Source organism: Melanotaenia boesemani, chromosome 21 (assembly GCF_017639745.1).
Source record: "Melanotaenia boesemani isolate fMelBoe1 chromosome 21, fMelBoe1.pri, whole genome shotgun sequence".
NCBI classification, from domain to species: domain Eukaryota; kingdom Metazoa; phylum Chordata; class Actinopteri; order Atheriniformes; family Melanotaeniidae; genus Melanotaenia; species Melanotaenia boesemani.
The window spans coordinates 29,482,212-29,504,859 of NC_055702.1; the positions used below are offsets into that span (position 1 = coordinate 29,482,212).

The 22,648-nt window shown below is 40.6% G+C and overlaps 1 protein-coding gene and 1 long non-coding RNA gene across 2 annotated transcripts in view; both read right to left on the bottom strand.

Annotated features, from left to right (window-relative positions):
- The window catches only part of ryr2a (ryanodine receptor 2a (cardiac)), a 392,644-nt gene that overhangs the window by 103,699 nt on the left and 266,297 nt on the right, over window positions 1–22,648 (bottom strand). The window contains exons 76-87 of the mRNA XM_041973182.1: window positions 14,924–15,016; window positions 14,635–14,805; window positions 14,398–14,457; window positions 14,147–14,281; window positions 13,900–14,012; window positions 13,161–13,257; window positions 12,939–13,045; window positions 12,546–12,597; window positions 12,369–12,416; window positions 12,174–12,273; window positions 10,505–10,584; window positions 5,432–5,508 (exon numbers count right to left, since the gene is read on the bottom strand). Of these exons, the coding sequence (XP_041829116.1) occupies window positions 5,432–5,508; window positions 10,505–10,584; window positions 12,174–12,273; window positions 12,369–12,416; window positions 12,546–12,597; window positions 12,939–13,045; window positions 13,161–13,257; window positions 13,900–14,012; window positions 14,147–14,281; window positions 14,398–14,457; window positions 14,635–14,805; window positions 14,924–15,016 (1,133 nt within the window). The remainder of the gene's footprint in view (window positions 1–5,431; window positions 5,509–10,504; window positions 10,585–12,173; window positions 12,274–12,368; window positions 12,417–12,545; window positions 12,598–12,938; window positions 13,046–13,160; window positions 13,258–13,899; window positions 14,013–14,146; window positions 14,282–14,397; window positions 14,458–14,634; window positions 14,806–14,923; window positions 15,017–22,648) is intronic.
- Window positions 20,719–22,513, bottom strand: LOC121632036. The gene is made up of 3 exons (XR_006008867.1): window positions 22,439–22,513; window positions 20,860–21,187; window positions 20,719–20,758 (listed from the first exon to the last, which is right to left on the bottom strand). It is a non-coding gene; the product is annotated as an uncharacterized LOC121632036 (long non-coding RNA).

Consider the following 22,648-nt stretch of genomic DNA (forward strand, 5'->3'; position numbering starts at 1 on the left):
TTGTTAGTAGTATATTACATTGTTAGTAGTTAGTAGAACATTGTTAGTAGTATATTACATTGTTAGTAGTTAGTAGAATATTGCTAGTAGTATATTACATTGTTAGTAGTTAATAGAACATTGTTAGTAGTATATTCCATTGTTAGTAGTATATTACATTGTTAGTAGTTAGTAGAATATTGTTAGTAGTATATTACATTTTTAGTAGTTAGTAGAACATTGTTAGTAGTATATTCCATTGTTAGTAGTATATTACATTGTTAGTAGTTAGTGGAATATTGTTAGTAGTATATTACATTGTTAGTGGTTAGTAGAACATTGTTAGTAGTACATTGTTTGTTGTATATCACATAGTTAGTAGTATATTACATTGTTAGTAGTTAGTAGAACATTGTTAGTAGTATATTACATTGTTAGTAGTTAACAGAACATTGTTAGTAGTATATTAAATTGTTAGTAGTTAATAGAACATTGTTAGTAGTTAGTAGAATATTGTTAGTAGCATATTACATTGTTAGTGGTTAGTAGAACATTGTTAGTAGTTAGTAGTACATTGTTTGTTGTATATCACATAGTTAGTAGTATATTACATTGTTAGTAGTTAGTAGAACATTGTTAGTAGTATATTACATTGTTAGTTGTTAGTAGAACATTGTTAGTAGTATATTACATTGTTAGTAGTTAGTAGAACATTGTTAGTAGTATATTACATTGTTAGTAGTTACTAGAACATTGTTAGTAGTATATTACATTGTTAGTAGTTAATAGAACATTGTTAGTAGTATATTACATTGTTAGTAGTTAATAGAACAGTGTTAGTAGTTAGTAGAATATTGTTAGTAGCAGATTACATTGTTAGTGGTTAGTAGAACAATGTTAGTAGTTAGTAGTACATTGTTTGTTGTATATCACATAGTTAGTAGTATATTACATTGTTAGTAGTTAATAGTACATTGTTAGTAGTGTATTACATTGTTAATAGTTACTAGAACATTGTTAGTAGTATATTACATTGTTAGTAGTTAATAGAACATTGTTAGTAGTATATTACATTGTTAGTAGTTAATAGAACAGTGTTAGTAGTTAGTAGAATATTGTTAGTAGCAGATTACATTGTTAGTGGTTAGTAGAACAATGTTAGTAGTTAGTAGTACATTGTTTGTTGTATATCACATAGTTAGTAGTATATTACATTGTTAGTAGTTAATAGTACATTGTTAGTAGTATATTACATTGTTAGTAGTTAGTAGAACATTGTTAGTAGTATATTACATTGTTAGTAGTTAATAAAACATTGTTAGTAGTATATTACATTGTTAGTAGTATATTACATTGTTAGTAGTTAGTAGAACATTGTTAGTAGTATATTACATTGATATTAGTAGAATTTTGTTAGTAGTTAGTAGAACATTGTTAGTAGTATATTACATTGTTAGTAGTTAGTAGAATATTGCTAGTAGTATATTACATTGTTAGTAGTTAATAGAACATCGTTAGTAGTATATTACATTGTTATTAGTTGGTAGAATTTTGTTAGTATTTAGTAGAACATTGTTAGTAGTATATTACATTGTTAGTAGTTAGTAGAACATTGTTAGTAGTATATTACATTGTTACTAATTAGAAGTACATTGTTAGTAGTTAGTAGAACATTGTTAGTAGTGAGTAGAACATTGTTAGTAGTATATTACATTGTTAGTAGTTAGTAGAACATTGTTAGTAGTATATTACATTGTTAGTAGTTAGTAGAACATTGTTAGTAGTATATTACATTGTTAGTAGTATATTACATTGTTAGTAATTAGTAGAACATTGTTAGTAGTATATTACATTGTTACTAATTAGTAGTACATTGTTAGTAGTTAGTAGAACATTGTTAGTAGTTAGTAGAACATTGTTAGTAGTATATTACATTGTTAGTAGTTAGTAGAACATTGTTAGTAGTATATTACATTGTTAGTAGTTAGTAGAACATTGTTAGTAGTATATTACATTGTTAGTAGTATATTACATTGTTAGTAGTTAGTAGAACATTGTTAGCAGTATATTACATTGTTAGTAGTTAGTAGTACATTGTTAGTAGTCAGTATAACATTGTTAGTAGTTTATTACATTGTTAGTAGTTAGGAGAACATTGTTATTAGTATATTACATTGTTAGTAGTTAGTAGAACATTGTTAGTAGTATATTACATTGTTAGTAGTTAGTAGTACATTGTTAGTAGTTAGTACAACATTGTTAGTAGTATATTACATTGTTTGTGGTTAGTAGAAAATTGTTAGTCGTTAGTAGTACATTGTTTGTTGTATATGACATAGTTAGTAGTATATTACATTGTTAGTAGTTAGTAGTACATTTTTAGTAGTATATAACATTGTTAGTAGTTAGTAGTACATTGTTAGTAGTATATTACATTGTTAGTAGTTAGTAGTACATTGTTAGTAGTATATTACATTGTTTGTTGTATATCACATAGTTAGTAGTATATTACATTGTTAGTAGTTAATAGTACATTTTTAGTAGTATATTACATTGTTAGTAGTTAGTAGTACATTGTTAGTAGTATATTACATTGTTAGTAGTTAATAGTACATTTTTAGTAGTATATTACATTGTTAGTAGTTAATAGTACATTTTAGTAGTATATTACACTGTTAGTAGTTAGTAGTACATTGCTAGTAGTATATTACATTGTTAGTAGTTAATAGTACATTGTTAGTAGTTAGTAGTACATTGTTAGTAGTATATAACATTGTTAGTAGTATATAACATTGTTAGTAGTTAGTAGAACATTGTTAGTAGTATATAACATTGTTAGTAGTTAATAGTACATTGTTAGTAGTTAGTAGTACATTGTTAGTAGTATATAACATTGTTAGTAGTATATTACATTGTTAGTAGTATATAGCATTGTTAGTAGTTAGTAGAACATTCAAATCAAATGTCCTTGTGATGGAAACCCGAAGACAAACTTTTATCCCACATTTAGGCTATTTCATGTATTAAAATGTAGGTTAAAGTTGTTTTGAATTAAGTGTGGCGTATTATTTTATTTTATCTAGATTTTTTGTTTCAGTACTTTTTCATTTTTAGTTTGCATCCATGTGTAGCTGTTTTGTGTTAACTATAGTTCGCTTGCAGCCCTGGGCGTTAAAAAAGGGGGGTAAAGGGGAAGGACTCTAGGGGCCCAGAAGGATGCCTCAAAAACTGGGAAGTTTAAAAAGAAAAAGCTGAGGCTGGAGAGAGAACAGAAGGGTGAACAGTACGTCACCCAGTTCTTTCAGAGGTGGGGTGGTCAGTTAGTTCGTCTGATGGAAAGTTGTGGAACATCAGCTTGTTGTCTCTTCTAAACTGTGTCCACATTAGCTTGTGCTGTGAAGTAATTTCTGGCTCGGGATGCCATTGTGTGGTTTATTTTGTGGAAGCAGGTGTTGTGGAGAAATAGTTTTTTGTAGTTTGTCCTTGATAACATTCTGTAGTTTTGTGAAGCCATCACCTGGCTGACAACTTCTTGCCTCTTCTCTGTGCCGTACTGTTGTTTCCCCTTTGGTGTCTTTGGTGTCTTCATAGCCGTTTCTGTGATATGATGACTTCATCACATCAAGATCTTCTCCTTTGGATCATGCTATTTTGTAGCAAATTGCTTTAAGCTTATGATGTGACAAAAATACTTCACATCAGCTTTATGTAAAAATGATGATGGTTTATTACAAAAAGTGACATTCATTCATTTTCTGAACAGCCTAGTCCATTAAGGGTCGCGCATCGTAAACAGATATGCATCTCTGTGAGGTCTCTGAAGCCAATCACAGAAAAACCCCCAGACCAGATGTGGGTTGTGGTCTGATACTCTTTTAGACATTCCTGAGTCATGAATATAGGATGTTCGTGTGTGAGTCCAGTCTCTAAGACAAAGAACCTTATATGGTAAGAACCTGAGTGTGTCTTACACAACGCTATGTTTAGACACTCCTAGAAGCCTATAAGCCTGCCCATGCATGGATTCTAAGACAAAACCGCAGTCTGCTTACAGCTGCAATGAAGGATAGTCCTAATCTATTTATTTTTAAGTAATTCTAATTATGACATGTTGCGAATAAGATGCTTCTCTAGCTCACTTTGCTCCATATTAGCTCCTATTTCTGAAGAAACTCTGGATTTTATTCATTTCACTGTTTTAGTCAAATAATCAACGCAGGTAAAGGATTAGTAAGCTGCTAAAAAGAAATCACGCATGTTCGAACAGACACGAGAGCAGCCGAAGCAGATGCTGCCAGACCCCCCTCCCCCCTCGAACACGCCCCCCTCCCCGCCCCACCTGAACATGTCCAGGTGACCGTGAGGAAGGAGGTGAGGTGTTAATCACAGATGCTAAATCCTCCGTAAGGTCAATTACCACCACGTCAAGTACAGCCACGTCAGGTTGATCGTGGATCCCAAATCCTCCGTAAAGGCGAATTACAGCCTTATCATCACTAAAGGTAAATTACGGCCACATTGGGTACATCATAGATCCCAAATCCTCCGTAGGGTGATTTACGGCCATGTTGGTTTGATCATTAATCCTGAATCCTCCATAGAGTGAATTACAGCCACGTCAGGTTGATCATAGATCCGAAATCCTCCGTGAGGTTCACTTACATAACTCAGAGATGTTTCCTGACAATGAACAGATGGTGGGCTGGATGGTCTCCAACAAGTAAAACCTCTTGAACTAGGTATGAAGTCGAGTTATGCCTGCGTTTTAACAAACTCTCTGATGGTGTAGAACCTATGTAGGTGTCGACTATTTCTGAGTTGTTTGGTCCAACATATCCTAATAAGCATTTTTTATTTAAATTAATTGTCTTCATTTGTAAGTTTGTTGGAGTCTTTGAATGTGTTTGGGAACAGAAGCAGGACTTTGGTATTTAGTGGTAAAGTTTAGACTGTAATGAAATGAATGGCCCACCTTTATATTTCTATTTCCTGAAGTCAAATGAAATCTGTCAATCAACTGAATGTTGAAATATAAATGACTGAGTAAAGTTGGGTGTTTTTGTGCCATACTGTTATATTTTGTTAAGAAAAAACTAAATGTGGAAGTACAACACAAACCAGGATAAATTCCATCTGTAGATATGAACAGCTCATTCTCAGCAGAGGTCAATAACAGACCCCCAGACCCACCCTGTTTGTCCCATAATGCCACATGTCCAAAGTACAGATTAGAGTCAACTTGCTCGCTCTTACAGCTTCTCCATTTTCAGAATGACAAATTATGGGTAAATGAACTTTGTCCATTCAAATTTAATTTTATACACCAATCTTCAGATTATTTCAAACATAGACTGCAGCATTCACCAGTGCAGGTGATTAAACTCTAACGAAACACACAATTAAATCCCACGTTTCATTTCTGCCAACAGAAAGAGGAGCTAGTTGTATTTACCTGCATGACTGCATCAGACCAGCCAGACTTTGGAAAAAGCCCACATCCTTCTTGTCTTTCAGATAGTCCAACATTTTCTGTTAAAGATGCAGAGAAACACCAGAGGATTGTGTTTTATCTTAAACAACGTTCCCAATTAAACACATTCAGATGGACAATAACATAAACAATCATACAACAAACAGCTGATTCCTCATTAATAACAATAATGATAATAATAATAAAATAATAACAGTAATATGTTTTATTTATAAGTGCCTTCCAAGGACACTTTAAATCTCTTTAGATCTCTTTAGCAAATTTGTTTGACACAACACAGCAGCCAGACCATCTGCTGCCACCAGGCTGGACCGGGCAAGGTAAAAAGAAAAATAAAATTAAAAAAAAGATAATGAAGTGAAAAAGGCAGAAAACTACGAACAACTTGTTTGGACATTTGAACTGCCTTATGTGACAATAATAGCTGACACAGCTAAAAAGAGAGACCTGTGGGGTTGAAGGCAGTGGAAGCTTCATATTCAGGTCCTGAAAGTGGACAGTAGTGGTGGATAGCTACCCTCTGATTCTTCAGCTGCTTTGGTACCAGATAAACGAGCTTTACGTCACAGAGGGCCAATGGAGACAGAATCATCCAGATTTATATTGTAGAAAACTACAGCCCTGAAATTCTCAACCAGCAGATGAAAGAGAAAGATGTCCTGACTGAACTGTACAACAGAGCTAAACTCCTGCCCCAACATATCTGTTTTTGCTTCGATTGGTTCTTGTTAAACAGAATTTTGACCCAGTTCAGAAATGCTTTGTCCTTCATCGTCCCAAGATACCAAACCAACCTTTTCTTGTTTTTTTTTTTTTTTTTTTTTTTTTTAACTTGTCCTGTCCAGCATCATAGCAGCAAAATGATAATCTGGTTGCTGTATCGTGCTGAACAAATTTGCTCTGCCAAGGGGAGGCCTATGGGTAAGGCTCCTCTTGATAATGTGATTAATTTATTTATTTATTTACTTTGAATCACGGAATCTATGTAATGTTGCTGGACCTGACCGGAGGGGACAGAAAAAGATGGAAAACAGCAAAAAGAGCAAAAGAAGAAAGGAGACAAAAAGATCACAGACAGAAGGAAACGATCCTTCAATCCACACCATCACCAGACAACAAACTGTTACACCTGTACATGAGCACACCAGAAAATGTCCTACAACTTTTACAAAAGCAGAAACACACACACAGAAAAAATCAAACAAACAACAAAACAAACAAAAAAAAAACAGGGCTGCCAGTCATTAAGAGTTTTTAAATAATAACCAAATCAAATCAAAAAGACATAACAGCGACCAGATACTAACTCACAGGAAAAATGCAAATTTTTTTTTTTTTTTTTATAATTATCGCTTAATATTAAAAACCCACTAGACAACTCAGTGACTGTGTCAGCATGCAGAGCATGAGAAACAAGGAGTGATCAGTGATGAAGAGTGGTGAGTGAGATCATACAAATGCGACCTCGCCTCCACGGAGGCCAGAGGCAGACCAGGGCCTGGGCCGGGCCCTCAGCAGCAGACCCGGAGCACCAACCCATGCCACCCCACCACAAAGACGACTCCAGCCCCACCTGAAGGGCAGCAGAGGAGAGCCCCAGCAAGAGCCCCCCACGGTCCCGGGGCACAGGCCCCAGTGGGCCAAGATCAGCAGCCGCCGGCCCTGCCAGGGACTGGCCCACCCAGGGCAGCCCAAGCGAAGGGCCCAGGGCCCCAGGAGCCCAGAGGCAGAGGGCCCGCAACATGCCTAGGAGGACCCCCAGACAGCCACCCGGCGTAGGCCAGCACACACCCCGATGTTCCAGCCGCACACCCCGGGAACCAGGGTGCTATCGGCCCCCTCCCCCCACTCCCCCCACTCCCCATCTACTTCAACCCCATATAACCCCACACTCACACCCTCCCCCGTGCCGCACCCACAATCACTCACCACCACACAATCACGCCACACACAACCCTCCCACCATGCCCCGTGGGGGACACCCCAGGCGGACCAGCGGACAGCGAGCCCCAACCCCCATAGAGCCTGCAGCCCACCAGCGCAGTCACCCCCCCCCCCCCCCCCAGCCACACACAGGAGGAGCAGGGGTGTAAGAGGTCCCCAATACCCTCTCCCTCCCCGCTCCTGACTGTTTATGTAGTGTGTGTTGTGTGCAATTAAAATTGAGGGGCAGTGACTGCAATGAGCCGCGAGCCGGGCCACCTAAGTGGCCCCGCCCGCCATGCACCGCATGCCATGCCCCCCAGGTGTTTGTTTGTGTGTTGTGTTTCTTGTGTTTTGGTGTCTCGGTGCAATTAAAACTGAGAGGCGAGCAGCCACGGGGTGCATCCAAGGAGACCACTGAATGGTCTCCTCCGTTCCACCCCGCATGGCTCCACGCCTCCCAACTCCCTACGTGTGTGTGTGTGTGAGACAGAGAGAGCGGGAAGTAAGAGGGGTCCGGGGATGTACGTCCAGAGGGAAGCAAACTTCCCTCTGGATGATGAGCCTTTAGTGGCATTAGGCACCCCTGCTCCCCAGGAGGCCCCCCAGGGCAAGACAGGCCAGGAGAGGCCGCCCCCCACGACCCAGGGACCGCAGCCAGTGAGCTGCCACCCACCCCAGAAAGTTCCCACCCTCCCACACCCCTAAAGGGGAATGAGAGGATGGGGACAGCGGCAGACCCACGGCCCACCACCCCCAGGCCCGCCCAGCCCCCCCCCCCCACAAGTGCACTTAACCCCACCCCAACCACACACAGAAACACATGCACACACCTATTTCCTTGCACACTCCCACTCATCATAACTCACATATGCCCTCTCAGCCCCACCCAAAAAATGTAAACACTCGCACAGCATCCAACCCTCCCACTCTCACTCGCCAGACACACCCCCACTCATCCTAACACATCAGAATCAGAATCAGAAAGGTTTTTTATTGCCATATGAGTGAACAGGTTCACATCATTAGGAAAATGCTGCGGTACTTGGTGCAGACATAAAAACAATATAAGTTATAAGTTTAAGCATGCAATAAATATAAAATAAAAATTTTAAAACAAAATAAAGTCTCTACACTTTAACACAATATTACAAAATATACAGGATGGGTATGGAATTAGAGCATAATCCGGAAAGTATGCTAAAGTGACAGTAAAGTAGCTTTGGTATGTTTGTCTCTTTTTGCATGAAGCACAGGTCCTGTGACTGAGACAGAGCGTTTATGGCCTAGAGTTCTTGTTCATGAGTCCAACAGCAGAGTATGCATACGCACGCACACAAACATACCCCCCCATTCACACAAACATCCAAAGTATAGACACACACACACAACACACAAGCATCCCTGTCTCACACCCCAGCACCTCCCCCTATAATCCCCCAAATCCCACTCAGCCCTCCTTCAAACCCCTACACCCCCCCTGCCCCCGGGCCATATCCTGGGTCCCAGGGTGTCAACCAGACACCAGGGCATGCACCAACCCACACCACGGCAGCACATCCGGGCAGGCCCAGACCCCAGGCACATACGGAGCCCACCACCCCGGAGGGAGGAGGACCACCCCCCGGGCACCAGAGCCCAGAACCCCCGCCCAGCCCGCCCCAGAATAGCCTGGCCACCCGGCTCAGGACCGACGCCCACCAACCCAGGCACCACCAGTGGCCTCACCCCCCGCCACGAGGCGACTCCAACCGCTGGCCCCCTCAGCCCCCGACGGGGCCAGACTCAGAGCCACCCCCCACTGCAGAGCAGCCCGGTCCCGCATCACGGGCAACCACAAAAAACCCGCAACCACCAGTCACTCCCGGCCATTTCTCAAACCCCCATAGCAACGAGGTCACAGTCCTCCACCTACACTAAGTGATGGAACTAAGCACAGGGGACCAGAAGGAATGAGATTCAGCCGAATAGTTCTTTAAGGAGGCAGACATTGTCTCATTACTGATGTGGTCAACTAAGAGATTCCTAAACTGCTGAATACACAGATTATTTTTGTTTTTCCAGTTCACAAGGATAGTTTTCTTTGCGATGCATAATGCTGTGCTTATCATGTGTGCAGAGTTAATTGCCATATTAATATCACCCAAGTCACCTAGTAGACATAGTGCGGGGATTGTAGGAATATTACATTTAAACCATGTTGACATGTCCACACATACCTGAAGCCAGAACCTGCGGACAGGTGTGCAGGACCACAAGGCATGGAGGTAGTTATCTGGTGTGTTTTCATTGCAGTGTGTGCAGATGTTTGATTGTGACAGACCCATCCTGAACATCCTTTGTCATGTATAATGAGTTCTATGCAGAATTTTGAATTGTATTAGTTGCATACTTGAATTTTTAGTCATTTTAAAGGTGTTTAAACATATTTGTGACCATTTATCTTTATTAAAGTTACTGGATAAGTCACCCTCCCATTTTGAAGTTGGAAGACAGATTGAGTCTTCTAGTTTAGATAATAGTCTATATGTTTTTGATAATAGCTTTGGGGCATTGAGATTCATGAATTCTGCCACCCTAATAGGTAGCTGTAAGTTTAATTGATTAATGGTATATTTTTACATATAATAGATTTAAGCTGGTGATATTCTAAAAATGTTTTGCTACTGATTCCATATTGTGAAGTGAGAATAAACCAACCTTTTCAAATCATCTATCTATTATCTTTAGAACATGCACAGGAAGCATATTCAGACATTTTAGAGGTTTCTTCTGAGATATAAGCTTTGCAGCACTTGATCAACTCAGGATAAAAACAAATCTATTTGTTTTGTCTGTTTCCAAGTTTGTCCTCATTACCAGATTCCTTTCCTGGAGTTCATCTCATAAAGACCGAAATTATCTATAGTATGATAGCGGCCCTCATCAACCAAACTTAAAAGCCTATGGAAAGAAGGTATACATACCTGGGTTTGTAAGATTAAAGTTATTTAATAAAACTATTAAAAGAAATAGATAGGTGCGAATACAAAATAAATACATACCCTTAAAATGACTTTGACTGTGATCTTTCTGTTAAAACAAACATAAAGATCAGTTTTTCAACATTACCTGCTGTACCGTTGAGTTTCCTCCGTTAAGAATAGCTATGCCCAGCTTCAGCGTAGATGCAACCATGAGACCCATCTCACCTGGATAAGAGAACCCAAACCAGAAAATAACTGCATGATTAGTATTTTAACGACAGAGCTGGACCAGATCGATTCCATATATATATATATATATATATATTTATATATATATATCCAATCCAAGCAAACTTACCACCAGGTTGTAACAGCTATGCCCTTCACTACACCCGAGTGTACGCTTACAAAATTGAACATTGATCTCTGGCCTAAATTGGCCTGGTAACAATCACCTTTATGATCCACCTCATGCTTGAACATGGTGTTTGTTATGAAAAATCTATGACCATCATAGAGTCCCAACAACAAAACAATGCTCAGGCTGTGATCCAGGAGGTCACCCCTCCCAATCATGTCCCTGGGTACCACCCCCTCCAGGACACCATCCAGGGATGCCAAGAAGGCTGGATACTGTGAGCTGCTGTGTGGAACGTAATGACAAACTACAGTCAGAGCCTTACCTCCTGCAACTCAATGCTGCAGGGAGGCTACCGTATTGCTCACTTGGAAGAACTCCAACAGTGAAGTGTTTAGCCAGGGCTTGTATGAATCCTAAAACCTGCCTGATGCCTCGCTCTGAGCAGCCCTGGAGTATAGGTCCAGACCCTCTCCAGGAGTATGGTTCCTTAAAACTGTACCTTGTTACCCAACTGTATCTAGTTAGCCCCCATCCCAGCCAGCAATGTTACGTTGCACTTCCCAATTTCCCAACCACTTTGTAAAACACAGAATAAACCCACTCAGACTCCACCTTTGCCAACCTCGTAGCGCAAATTGAACCTAATCTTGAGATTCCTCCATGCCCACGAGGTGAGTCCACTTGCAGGGGACAAGTTCTAAATTCCTGAAGTCAGGGACACTGGATAGTGTCTACGTCCGTTCACCTGACTCCTGATTCCTGTCACTACAATGTGTTTGTAGGTGGCAGCTTAGATCCAGAATCTGACCGGCAAAAAGAGCTGAAGGTACAGGATTCATCCTTACTGATTACCAAGCAGACAAACCATCCAGTCTTTCTATAGCCAAACAGGTGGAGTCAATCCTGACTGTTGGCCAGCAAATCCAGTAATGCCCCTGGATCAGAGCCGACTGTAGAACCCAGGCAATCCACGTTCTCTGGTGTAACAACGGCAAATGACATAAACCAAAGAAAACGTTTATTGGGACAGAATATTATAACTTCTCTGAGGTTGCTGATAAACTTGTTCCAAAGATAACACAAGTCCTTTTGTATCCTGAGAATAAACTAGATGAAGTGAGAGATTACCCATGACTGATTTAATATCCATCTGATTCTATATAAAACAAAATGTGATTTAATCATTGGCTACTATGCTGAAAACCTGCTTCACCCTGGAGCCAAACGTGTCCTGGAGTAGTTGGTAAGTAGATACTGGATTCTTTGTGGTTGACGTTATTACTAAAATAATAATGGTGGGTCTTGTGCATGTCAATTCAACATGAGGGTTGTATTAGGCTGGAAAGGTAAAAAATGATCCACATGTTGCATCCGGTTTGAATGTGTTAGGTGATAAGGGTTAACCTATATCTAGTTATACTTTTTGACAGAGCTTTGACTTTGTGTGATGTACCTTTACTGGCACTAATGGTCTGAAGTACCATCTCAGCAGCTCCGCGGTCATGAAGTCGAGCCTGCTGATACAGCAGCTTCTGCTTCTCCATCTCCTTCTCCTGTTCGTTCGAAATGAGGCACGTCTTACAATCACTACTGTTCGACTGAAATCACCATGGAGACCAGGAGATGCTGATACTGGCTGATCACCTACCTCAAAACTCTTCACTTCTCCTTCTTCATCTTCCTCATCATGGCAACTCTGAGTGAAGTGAGAGATGAAAAAGTGAATAAATTGCACGATATATAACTAAAGGAACAATAAACATGACTAATAACTGTCATAAAGCAGCTGATTCATGTCTAATGAAAAGATGTGTGTTGCTGGTACCTTGGCCATGATGTCGGCGTAGGCCATGTAGAGATTGTCCTCATCCAGTTTGCTGCAAAGGGAAGCCAAAGCACACAGAAAAAACATTTTACAACTCTGTTCCAAAAGAGTCAGGATCCTTACTTTCATGTAAATAAAAAACAAAAACGGATTAAAAACAGATATTTCAGTCCTACTTAGAAGCAAACTGACAGAAAAAGTAGAAATATTTTAGTTTTATATTAATGAATTTACAGCTACATTACATTAAATAAAAGATCTTTTTGTGGGCGTTTGGTGAAGATCATATAAATCTAATTTTCATTAATGACTATAAAGAGATCATTTAAAATAAAATGTACGACACAGTCATGTTTAAAAAGATCTGAGCAACAAATATTTCCAAAAACCAACCATTTTTCAGTCAGGGCGGTTCTGCTGAAGAGCTGAATCAGCTGGTGCAGTGGATCGATGTCCTTCACACCCTCCTCTTCCTCAGACAGCTCATGTTCACCAGGTTTCTGACATGATGATGTAAAGAAACACAGTAAAAATCCTTATTATTCTGTTTTTGTTAAAAGTACAATTCCTGCCAAAGCTTTAAATACTTGAACCTTCAGATGCAGATGAACTTACAGCCAGGTCTTCTATGAGTTTATCTTCAAAGTAGTGCTCCTCTGCCTCGATCCAGGACTTCTCGTAGCCCTGCAGGAACAGGTTTACAGCCCTGTGCCTGGTTTCAGGGAAATACGGGTTGAATATGGGCTGAATTACAATATTTAGGATATTTTTAACAAGGCAAGCAGTGGGGTTGAAATTCAATCATGAACAGAGAAATAACTTCCAGAAATAGTAAAAAAAGAAAAAGAAAAGAAAAGAAAAAGCTTAAATAAACACAGACTGCCCAATAAAAAGTCATTACTTGTATTTAACTAAGCTAAAAGGTCGGAGCTTCCTATTGGATAATTCTTGCATGATGATCATCTTCCAGCTGCAGATAGTTATTTAACCCCAACTGATTGAGGATGCTCTCATGTCTTAAACTACCATGTGGAAAGACAATCTGTGGTCGTGGAAATGATGCTAGTCTGATTAAGAAGGGTCAGATCATCGGCATCAAGCAGAGAAAACGTCTAAGGAGACGCAGAAACTAAAACTGGGTTCAGAACTGTCCAACCATCATAAAAAACTGGGAGGATAGATGATGGTTCCAGGCTTCCCAGATATAAGCCCCCCAGCGCAGTGTCCTCTCCTGCATGTACCACCACCTTCCTGTCCTCTAATATGTGAACAGAGGCCACTAGAGACAGGAAAACCTAAAAAAATGAAGGTCTCAAACTCTTGGACTTCACTGTCTGCACTGATGGGTGTGTACCTTGGTAGGTTATAGAGAGGAGCCATCCTGAAACAAGCAACGACAGCTCTCTTCCTCTGTTTGGACAACAGTTTGTGCCACACAGCCTTTTTACTGCGCTGAGGATGCTCCACCTGCAGACACAAACAAACCAATCAGCACCTGGTCCTCCAGCTTCACACATGATCATGTCAGTGTTTCTCCTCAGAAAGGTCCTCTCCAACAAGAGCTGTTGTCTAAAAACACACTCAGATATCATTTTACAGACCTGGTCCAGGTGGAAAAGGACATGTGCAATGATCAGGACTCTCTCGACAGTCTTTTCTGGGTCAGAGGTATCTTCGTGGTGGTTAGGAAGGTCTCTGTACAGAGCCATCTGCCAGCGAATTGCTGGATCCTCCAGCTGCACCAGACACAGAAGAAATCTGTGTTCATTACTCTAATAAAATATATTCTGTGAAAGAACTTTATAGAACCAAAGGGTGATAAGACAGGTGAGAATTATAACAGCTTTCTTACCTTACCCTGAAGATGCAGATTGTTCCTGATGATGTCTCGTACTTCATCCTCTGTGTCCTTCTGTTGACAGAATGACCATCATTTAAATCACACTTAATGGGACATTGATGCAGCCACCTGTTACATTTCATTTTACTTTTGCCTAAACTGAACAGATTGTGAACATTTCTTGAGATGATGGAGCAGAAACTGAGGCGCCTGTTCTGCACACGTTCAGCTCCTCTCAGGATCTGCTACCTGGCTGAAGCGGCTCTTGGCCAGAGCAACCAGCTCCTGTTCTCCTGGAGCGCAGATGTTGAGTCCTACAGGTAGCAGACGCTTCAGAGTGGCCACGATCAAACTGGTCTGCATGGAGTATCGATCACCCTTCCTCTTCATCTTCTTCCTCTCCTGGTCTGAAACGATTCCCTGCAATGAGGCAAAGTTAAACATCAGAGAAAAACTCATGAATCTCACGCATCTGCTTTAAATCGGTATGTTTCTTGTCATCCATTCATCTCTTCAGTGTTCATCCATGTTTTCATACCTTTGACATTTTACACTTGGTGTCAGAGATGAGGAAAGACATGTTGTTGATTTCATTCTGGACCACAAAGTTCTGCTCTTCTCTCTTGAAGTTCTGAGGACAGACGACATGACTCCCATCACACAAATCACTCCAGTCCATGTCTTATTAAATCCCCCCTCCCACTAACCCGTCTGATTGTAGCATAGAAAATGTCCTGATGAAAGTGTGACTGACAGAAGCTGGTAATGGCTTGTTGTTGGAGCAGTTCTTTTGGGTTTGTCAGCATAAACCGGCTCCAGTCAGATGGAACCAAATAAAACTACTACAGTACTCAGAATATACTTTATTAATTTTGATATACTTCCCAACTGGAAAGTTAAGCTCTGCATTGATCCATCTCTAGATTTTTGCTTGAGCGTGGGCTCCCTTGTTTCAGCTGGGAAGCAGTTGTGGAGTTAGTCCCAGGACCTCTTTAACCACTAGGCAACCTCTCCCCATATGTATGATCTATATGGATGGCCAGAAGACTGAGCACCATAAAAACTGTTGATAACTCCTGATAACTCCAACTGAACTGGATTGTCACTGAATAATTAGATCACCTCGTATACTGGTTTGTCCACCCACCCTTCCACTTTATCAGGTTAACCTTCTAGTACTGGGTTGGGTCCCTTTAACCTTCAGAAGGCAAGTTTGTTTGTGTATCACATTTCATGTATAAGACAAGTCAAAGTGCTTTACATAAAACAGACCTGCAGTTTTCTGGGAGTTTCTTTCACCCATCCATCCATCCATCCATCCATCCATCCATCCATCCACCCACCCACCCATCCATCCATCCATCCATCCATCTATCCATCCATCCACCCACCCACCCACCCACCCATCCATCCATTCATCCACCGTACCATCCATCCATCCATCCACCCAATTTCTGCTGCTCATCCGGAGTCGGGTCGCGGGGATAGCTACCTAATAACGAAACCCAGACTTCCCTCTCCCCGGCCACATTCACTAGATCCAAGGGGATCTCTAGGTGTTCACGGGCCAGCCGAGAGATGTAGTCCATCCAGCGTGTCCTAGGTCTTCCCTGGGGCCTCTTTCTGGTGGGACATGCACAGAACACCTCACCAGGGAGGCGTCCAGGAGGCATCCTGACCAGATGCCCGAGCCACCTCATCTGGCTCCTCTGGATGTGGAGGAGCAGCAACTCTACTCTGAGCCCCTCCCGGATCACCAAGCTCTTCACCTTATCTCTAATGGGCTCGACACATTGGAGGCGATGTCGCTCCTTCTCCATCATTTTCTATGGAACCTGCATATTGAGGCAAAAATCGCTGCCCTCCTCCAGCCAAGCGACAGGCGACATTCATATGAGGCCAGATCAGTCTCAACAGGAATGAACTCACGCCAGGTTTTTCACAAATGCACATGCTCTGGTTTGCATTTGTATTTCAGAATCGGAAATGCACACTTGCTGTTTCACAAATGCACATGCTCTGATTCACAAATATAATTTTGAGGCACACTTGTAAGATTATACGAATTGCTGAACGTGCATTTACAAACTGCTTCTCAGTTGTGAACATCTCTGCATTCGTGAGAGAATTCTCTGCGGTGGATTTTGAGACTCCCCTGACGTCGCAGGGTAACGAATGTCACCATTGGTTGACTAATCTGTCAATCAAATTTCCGAGTGTGATTGACAGATTCATCAGTCAATCAGGTGTGTTTGCATTCAGCCAATCATACTGCTCCTTACATTTGCTCCATAAATCATGTAATGTTATCGAATTAACAATTACATGATTTACAACGAGGGAATGTAAGATAAATGTGTTACTTACAGGTTGTGATTGTTGCGTCTTCTCCATGTCTGCCCGCTAGTTGGACTTGAACTACCATGCTCAAATAGCTCTGCGACAGGTTTAAAAGTATGGAGAAAATGTAAGGAGCAGTATGATTGGCTGAATGCAAACACACCTGATTGACTGATGAATCTGTCAATCACACTCGGAAATTTGATTGACAGATTAGTCAACCAATGGTGACATTCGTTACCCTGCGACGTCAGGGGAGTCTCAAAATCCACCGCAGAGAATTCTCTCACGAATGCAGAGATGTTCACAAATGAGAAGCAGTTCGTAAATGCACGTTCAGCAATTCATATAATCTTACAAGTGTGCCTCAAAATTATATTTGTGAACCACAGCGTGTGCATTTGTGAAACAGATTGTGTGCATTTCCGATTCTGAAATACAAATGCAAACCAGAGCATGTGCATTTGTGAAAAACCTGGCGTGAGTTCATTCCTATTGAGACTGATCTGGCCTCATACATTCATGCATGTGAAATTTTGTGCTCGTTCACATACTTTTTATGACTCTGTGGTGGCCTCAGCCATATTCTATGCTGTGGTCTGCTGGAGAGGGAGCAGCACAGACAGGGACAGGAGCAGGATCAATAAACTGATCAGGAGAGCGAGCTCTGTCCTGGATTGTCCTCTGGACTCCGTAGAGGAAGTGGGGGAGAGAAGGATGTTAGCCAAACTGACATCCATCATGAGCAACACCTCTCACCCCCTACATTACACTGTGGGGTCCCTGAGCAGCTCCTTCAGCAGCAGACTGTTACACCCACGGTGTAAGAAAGAGAGGCTCCGCAGGTCCTTCATCCCAACTGCTGTCAGACTCTACAGCAATCTGTAACACCTGAATCAGGCTTCATGTTGTAGTCTGTTTACAAGGTTTACAGTCATTTATACATTCACCTTATACTGTTATTGTTTTTATGTTTATTGTGTTATATTTAATTCTTAAGTTTATCTATTTATTCTTTTTTTCACTTTCTCTGCTTTGCTGCTGTAATAAGTGAATTTCCCCATCTGTGGGATCAATAAAGTTTAATCTAATCTAATCTAATCTAATCTAATAGACGTGCACACGGGGCTTGCGACGCGACACAAGAAAATAGAAAAATGTTCCATTTTTGTTGCTGTCGCCTGGCACTACAGCCAACCAGAGAGGTTTTCATTGACTGACCAATGAAAGCAGGCTAGACAGTGCCGTCTGCAACATGTTGCAACATGGAGGAACAGATCATATTAGCTGTGTCTGATTTTTGTCTGATGAGATGTGAATAAAAAGGCAGCCGCATGGGAACTTGTTGGAACCAGGGTAAACTTGTCCGGTAAGTTTCTTATCTTGTGTTTTTGTAAGCTACTTTATATTAGCATTGCTAATGTTATTTTACTTAAATAACATGTGTACAAGTATAACATACAAATGAGTTTATTTAATTAATATTATGTAAAGGGTAAACATAAAATAAACCAGGTAAAGGTATTCCATTGGTTACGTACATTATACAACAACGGCTAATGAGACTTATTAAATTTATGTGAACATATAATAAAGACTCTTTGAACTGATAATGTGGCGTCACTTTCCCATATAACATAGCAATTAAAAGTCCTCAAGATATTATCCATACCATAAAAAAAAAGCAAAAAAAAAAAACCACACACACACACACACACACACACAAAAAAAAAACAATGTGTCTGCCCATCTATACTATATGATGTTGCCATCTCACCAGCTGGTGAGTTGAAGTAATCACAATATTTTTTTTTTCTGATTGAAGCCGCCTCTCTGCTTGAGTGGTTTGAACCAGTCTGGGTGATGGGCTCCAAACCAGCATCTCTCATGTTTCAGTGGGTGGTGACTGTGGAATCTCCCTCTCTACTTCTTCATTTTGCCGCATGTAATTCTGAAGGACACATGTTGCCTTTACGACAGAATCAGCTTTTTTTGGGCAGATACTCAGAACACGGTCATACATTCACCACTGGGTAGAAAGATGCCAAAAGCAGTTTCGACTCTTCTCCTGGCGCGAGACAAGCGGTAGTTGTAGCACCTCTCTTTTGTTTGTAGCTGTCTCCCTGGATATGGCCTCATGATGTGTCGTTGGAGGGGGAAAGCTTCATCGGCCACAAGTACATGTGGTATTGGCCCCAGGTCCTCTGCACCTTGTAGTGGGGCGTCTTCAGGTATGCCCAGTGTGCCTGCCCTCAAACGTTTCCCTAAGGGAGACTGACAGAATGCTCCATCACTGTTCCTCCCATATCCTCCCACATCAATGACAATAAACATGTAGTGAGCGTCAACTACAACTAAAAGGACAATAGAATGGGAGCCTTTGTAGTTAAAATACTTGGAGCCAGAGGACGGAGGAGCTTGCAGCACAACATGTTTCCTATTTAGTGCACCAATGCAGTTTGGGAAATTCCCAAAATTCCCACCGATATCATAACCAATCACATTTCTTGGAGAAAAGCGATCAGAGAGTGCGATGCGCGACACTGCCGCCATCGCTGTCGTTGGTCGCCTCCCGTGTGTCGAGCCCATAAAGGAGAGCCCGGCCACCCTGCAGAGAAAACTCATTTTGGCCGCTTGTATTCGCGACCTTGTTCTTTCGGCCACTACCCACAGCTCGTGACCATAGGTGACGGTAGGAACGTAGATCGACCGGTAAACCAAGAGCTTTCCCTTTTGGCTCAGCTCCTTCTTCACCATGACAGACCGATGCAGAGTCCGCATCACTGCAGACGCCGCACCGATCCACCTGTCCATCTCCCGTTAATATTTTGACAGACAGGAAGGCAGTGAAAAGATCTGAGGACTGGAGTTCTATGGAGATGATCTGAGGTGGAAGTAGCATCAGAAGATGCTCCGCTGTGGTTATAAAGAGATGGACATGGCCAGCAACAATACTCAGGTAGGCTGTGCTGGTTAAACCAGGTCACGTTGGTACTAAGGGGCCCAAAGTGGGACAAGAATACGGATGGATCCATGTTTTCATGATGTTTCCAGCAGATTCTGAGCCTAGCATCTGAATGTGGAGCTGAAATGGAGACTCATCAGACCAGCAACGTTTCTCCATCTTCTATTGTCCAGTGTTGGTGAGTGTGTGTGAATTGTAGCCTCAGTTTCCTGTGCTTAGCTGGCAGGAGGCACCCGGTGTGTCTTCTGCTAATGTAGCCCATCTGCACAGCAAAATCGGAAGAGTTAATTTAACTCCCATAGTGTTAAATTTAACACTATGCCAGCGTTTATATAATTCTCACCAGGTCAGTGTTAAAATTACACATTTGATAGTGTTAATATTTTAACTCATTCATAGTGTTGCTTTTCTAACACTCACAGTGTTGTTTTTTTGACACTTTAAAGTGTATTTTTTATTACTAAATAGTGTGATTTTTAACACTAAATGGTGTTAAAAAATAGTGTTATTTCTAATATTACGGTGTTAAAAAGTGTTATTTTTTTAACACTAAATAGTGTTAAAAATTATATTTTGAGAGGGGTTTTTCACCTTTGAAAGAACCTTTTAACACTAAATTATGTTCTCCCTTTAACTACTAATTTCACACTTTGTGTCATTCTACTGAGACAAAGATGACAATTTTCATTAGCAATGTCAACTTCATACATTAAAAACTGTTTTCTTACACATTAAAGTTTTTAAAACTACATTCATTTCATTCACCTCTAGCATTAGCTTTACCACCATATTAATGACTGCACCAAATTACAAATCAATCTCAATGCATCTACAGTCTTAATCATATCTGATTGCAAAACGTTCAATGTAATAAAACATACCAGTTTAAGAAATCATTAAGACAAATGATCATTTCAAGTATTTATTCATCATGAACGCCAAGCACCAGTGTTGTCTGAGCAAAAGGTAACATAGCCACACTTAAATAGAAAATAAAGGCACAACGTATAGGCTCTCATCCTCATCCTCCGTTTCCACTCCAAACAGCAGTACAAAGTCTTGGTTTAGCTGTTCATCATATATAGTAAAAACACAGACAATGATAAGTGAACTGTCAAATGCTTAAACCAAATTCAAGACTGTTTCAGTAAAAGATGAATACAACTTACAAGTCCTTTGACATCTAAAAATCGTGGAAAGGTTTTGAAGATATCTGTTGTTCTTTGTGGGTCATAAACCAGGTCCTGGCGATGTTGAAAGGTCATCTTCATCTTCTCAAATACACTTCCATCATCATTGCAGTGAAGGAGTAATGATATTGCCTCTTTGCAGGTATCTCCATGAAGCTGCTGAGGCAGTGTGGCATCTTCTGCGCTTTGGTCCTTGTTCTTGTACCACCGTCGTTACCTTCGCTGGCCTTTGACATCTTTTCCTTGACATGGTCTTGAGGCGCCATGCTAAATATCCTGTGCCTTTTTCCCCATCATAAAAGTGCTCCTATTCAAATAATCGATAAGAGAAACACACAGAAATAACATACATCAGAACAGAAGGTTCATCACTTATGGATCATTCAGAACATTTCATATCTAATATCTAGGGCTGTCAAAATTAACACCTAAAAGGAACCTAACTTCCTTTTAACAGAACTAACTTTTTTAATGAGCGATTAACGCACGCAGGGCCTGTCCCCGACCTGATCCTGCAGTTTAAGGAAGTAGCACAAAAATAACATTGTGGTTGCAGAAATTAATTTTTCCTAAAAAGAAGACATAGAACTAAGAAGATTTAAATTTAAGAACATAAGAGTGGAATCCCGTTTTTTTTGGTGTGAACGTTACAATGAAAATGGGGAGCACGGTGGTGCCAGGCGAGTAGGAGGGAACAACCAACCAGAGTTCAGAACGGCAGCCGAGATCTCGAAGCAAATGGGCGACCAGTAAGTAATTGTAGACCGCAAGAACAGACTAAGAATATACAAAGGCTTGATGTCCTGGGCAACGATGTGGCAAAGACTGATGATCAAACCAAGGTAGAAATACTGACAAGTTGAGATGATTGATGACAGCCATATGTGTGGTAAAACTTCCCAGATCAAAGTTTATGCTTGTAAAAGATCAGGAGCATTTTCAACATGTGTCACCCAGGCAACATCGGGTTAGAGACAAAGTAGAATTTGAGCTTTAATTATTAGCTTTACATTTAACTGTAAAAGGTAAAAGAAATAAAGAGTATCATGAATGAAGTAAAAGTAAAGAGTAAAAGTATAAACACCAGTTAACTTAACTTTATTGATACTACAAAGAAACAAGTGCTACAAAAGGATAAACATGTTAGTTATGGATTTGTTTCACTGCAAATACGGTACAGCTATTGTCTGAAAAATACTCCCTCTTTCTGCAAAAACGCCATTTACGAATCTTTGTAGGCTAGTTGTCACAAGCCTAGAGCACTCACTTGTGGTTGTAGACAGTAATGTTTACTTTTGAGAAAAACATTTTGTTAAAAAATACATGTAGGATAGAAATGACATTTGCGATTAAGATGAGTAAGGACACTTGCGAGATTAATCAAGATTAAAATTATAAATCGCCTGACAGCCCTAGTTATATGTTGACTCAATTAATTTCTACTTTGAGGATTTGAATAGTTATGATTGATGTTTAAAATGGTTAATCTGCATCCTCATGACTCTACAGTGTGTAGAAACTGGGGTGTATTCTGGTATATTTCAAACTAAAAACTCACATAGCCCTTTGGAGAAAAAGGATCTTTGAGTGAAGGAAAAAGTGTCACGATTCCCAGGGCATACTTCTCCTTATGCTTGCGCGAAGGAATCCTCCTTTAGGAGAAAAAAAAAAAAAAGATACAAAATCCAAAGCACCTCTATTAACAGTGGGTTTTCCTAAGCGTCACTTTAGTCAAATGCATTTTGAACATTCATTCAGTTCTATTGTA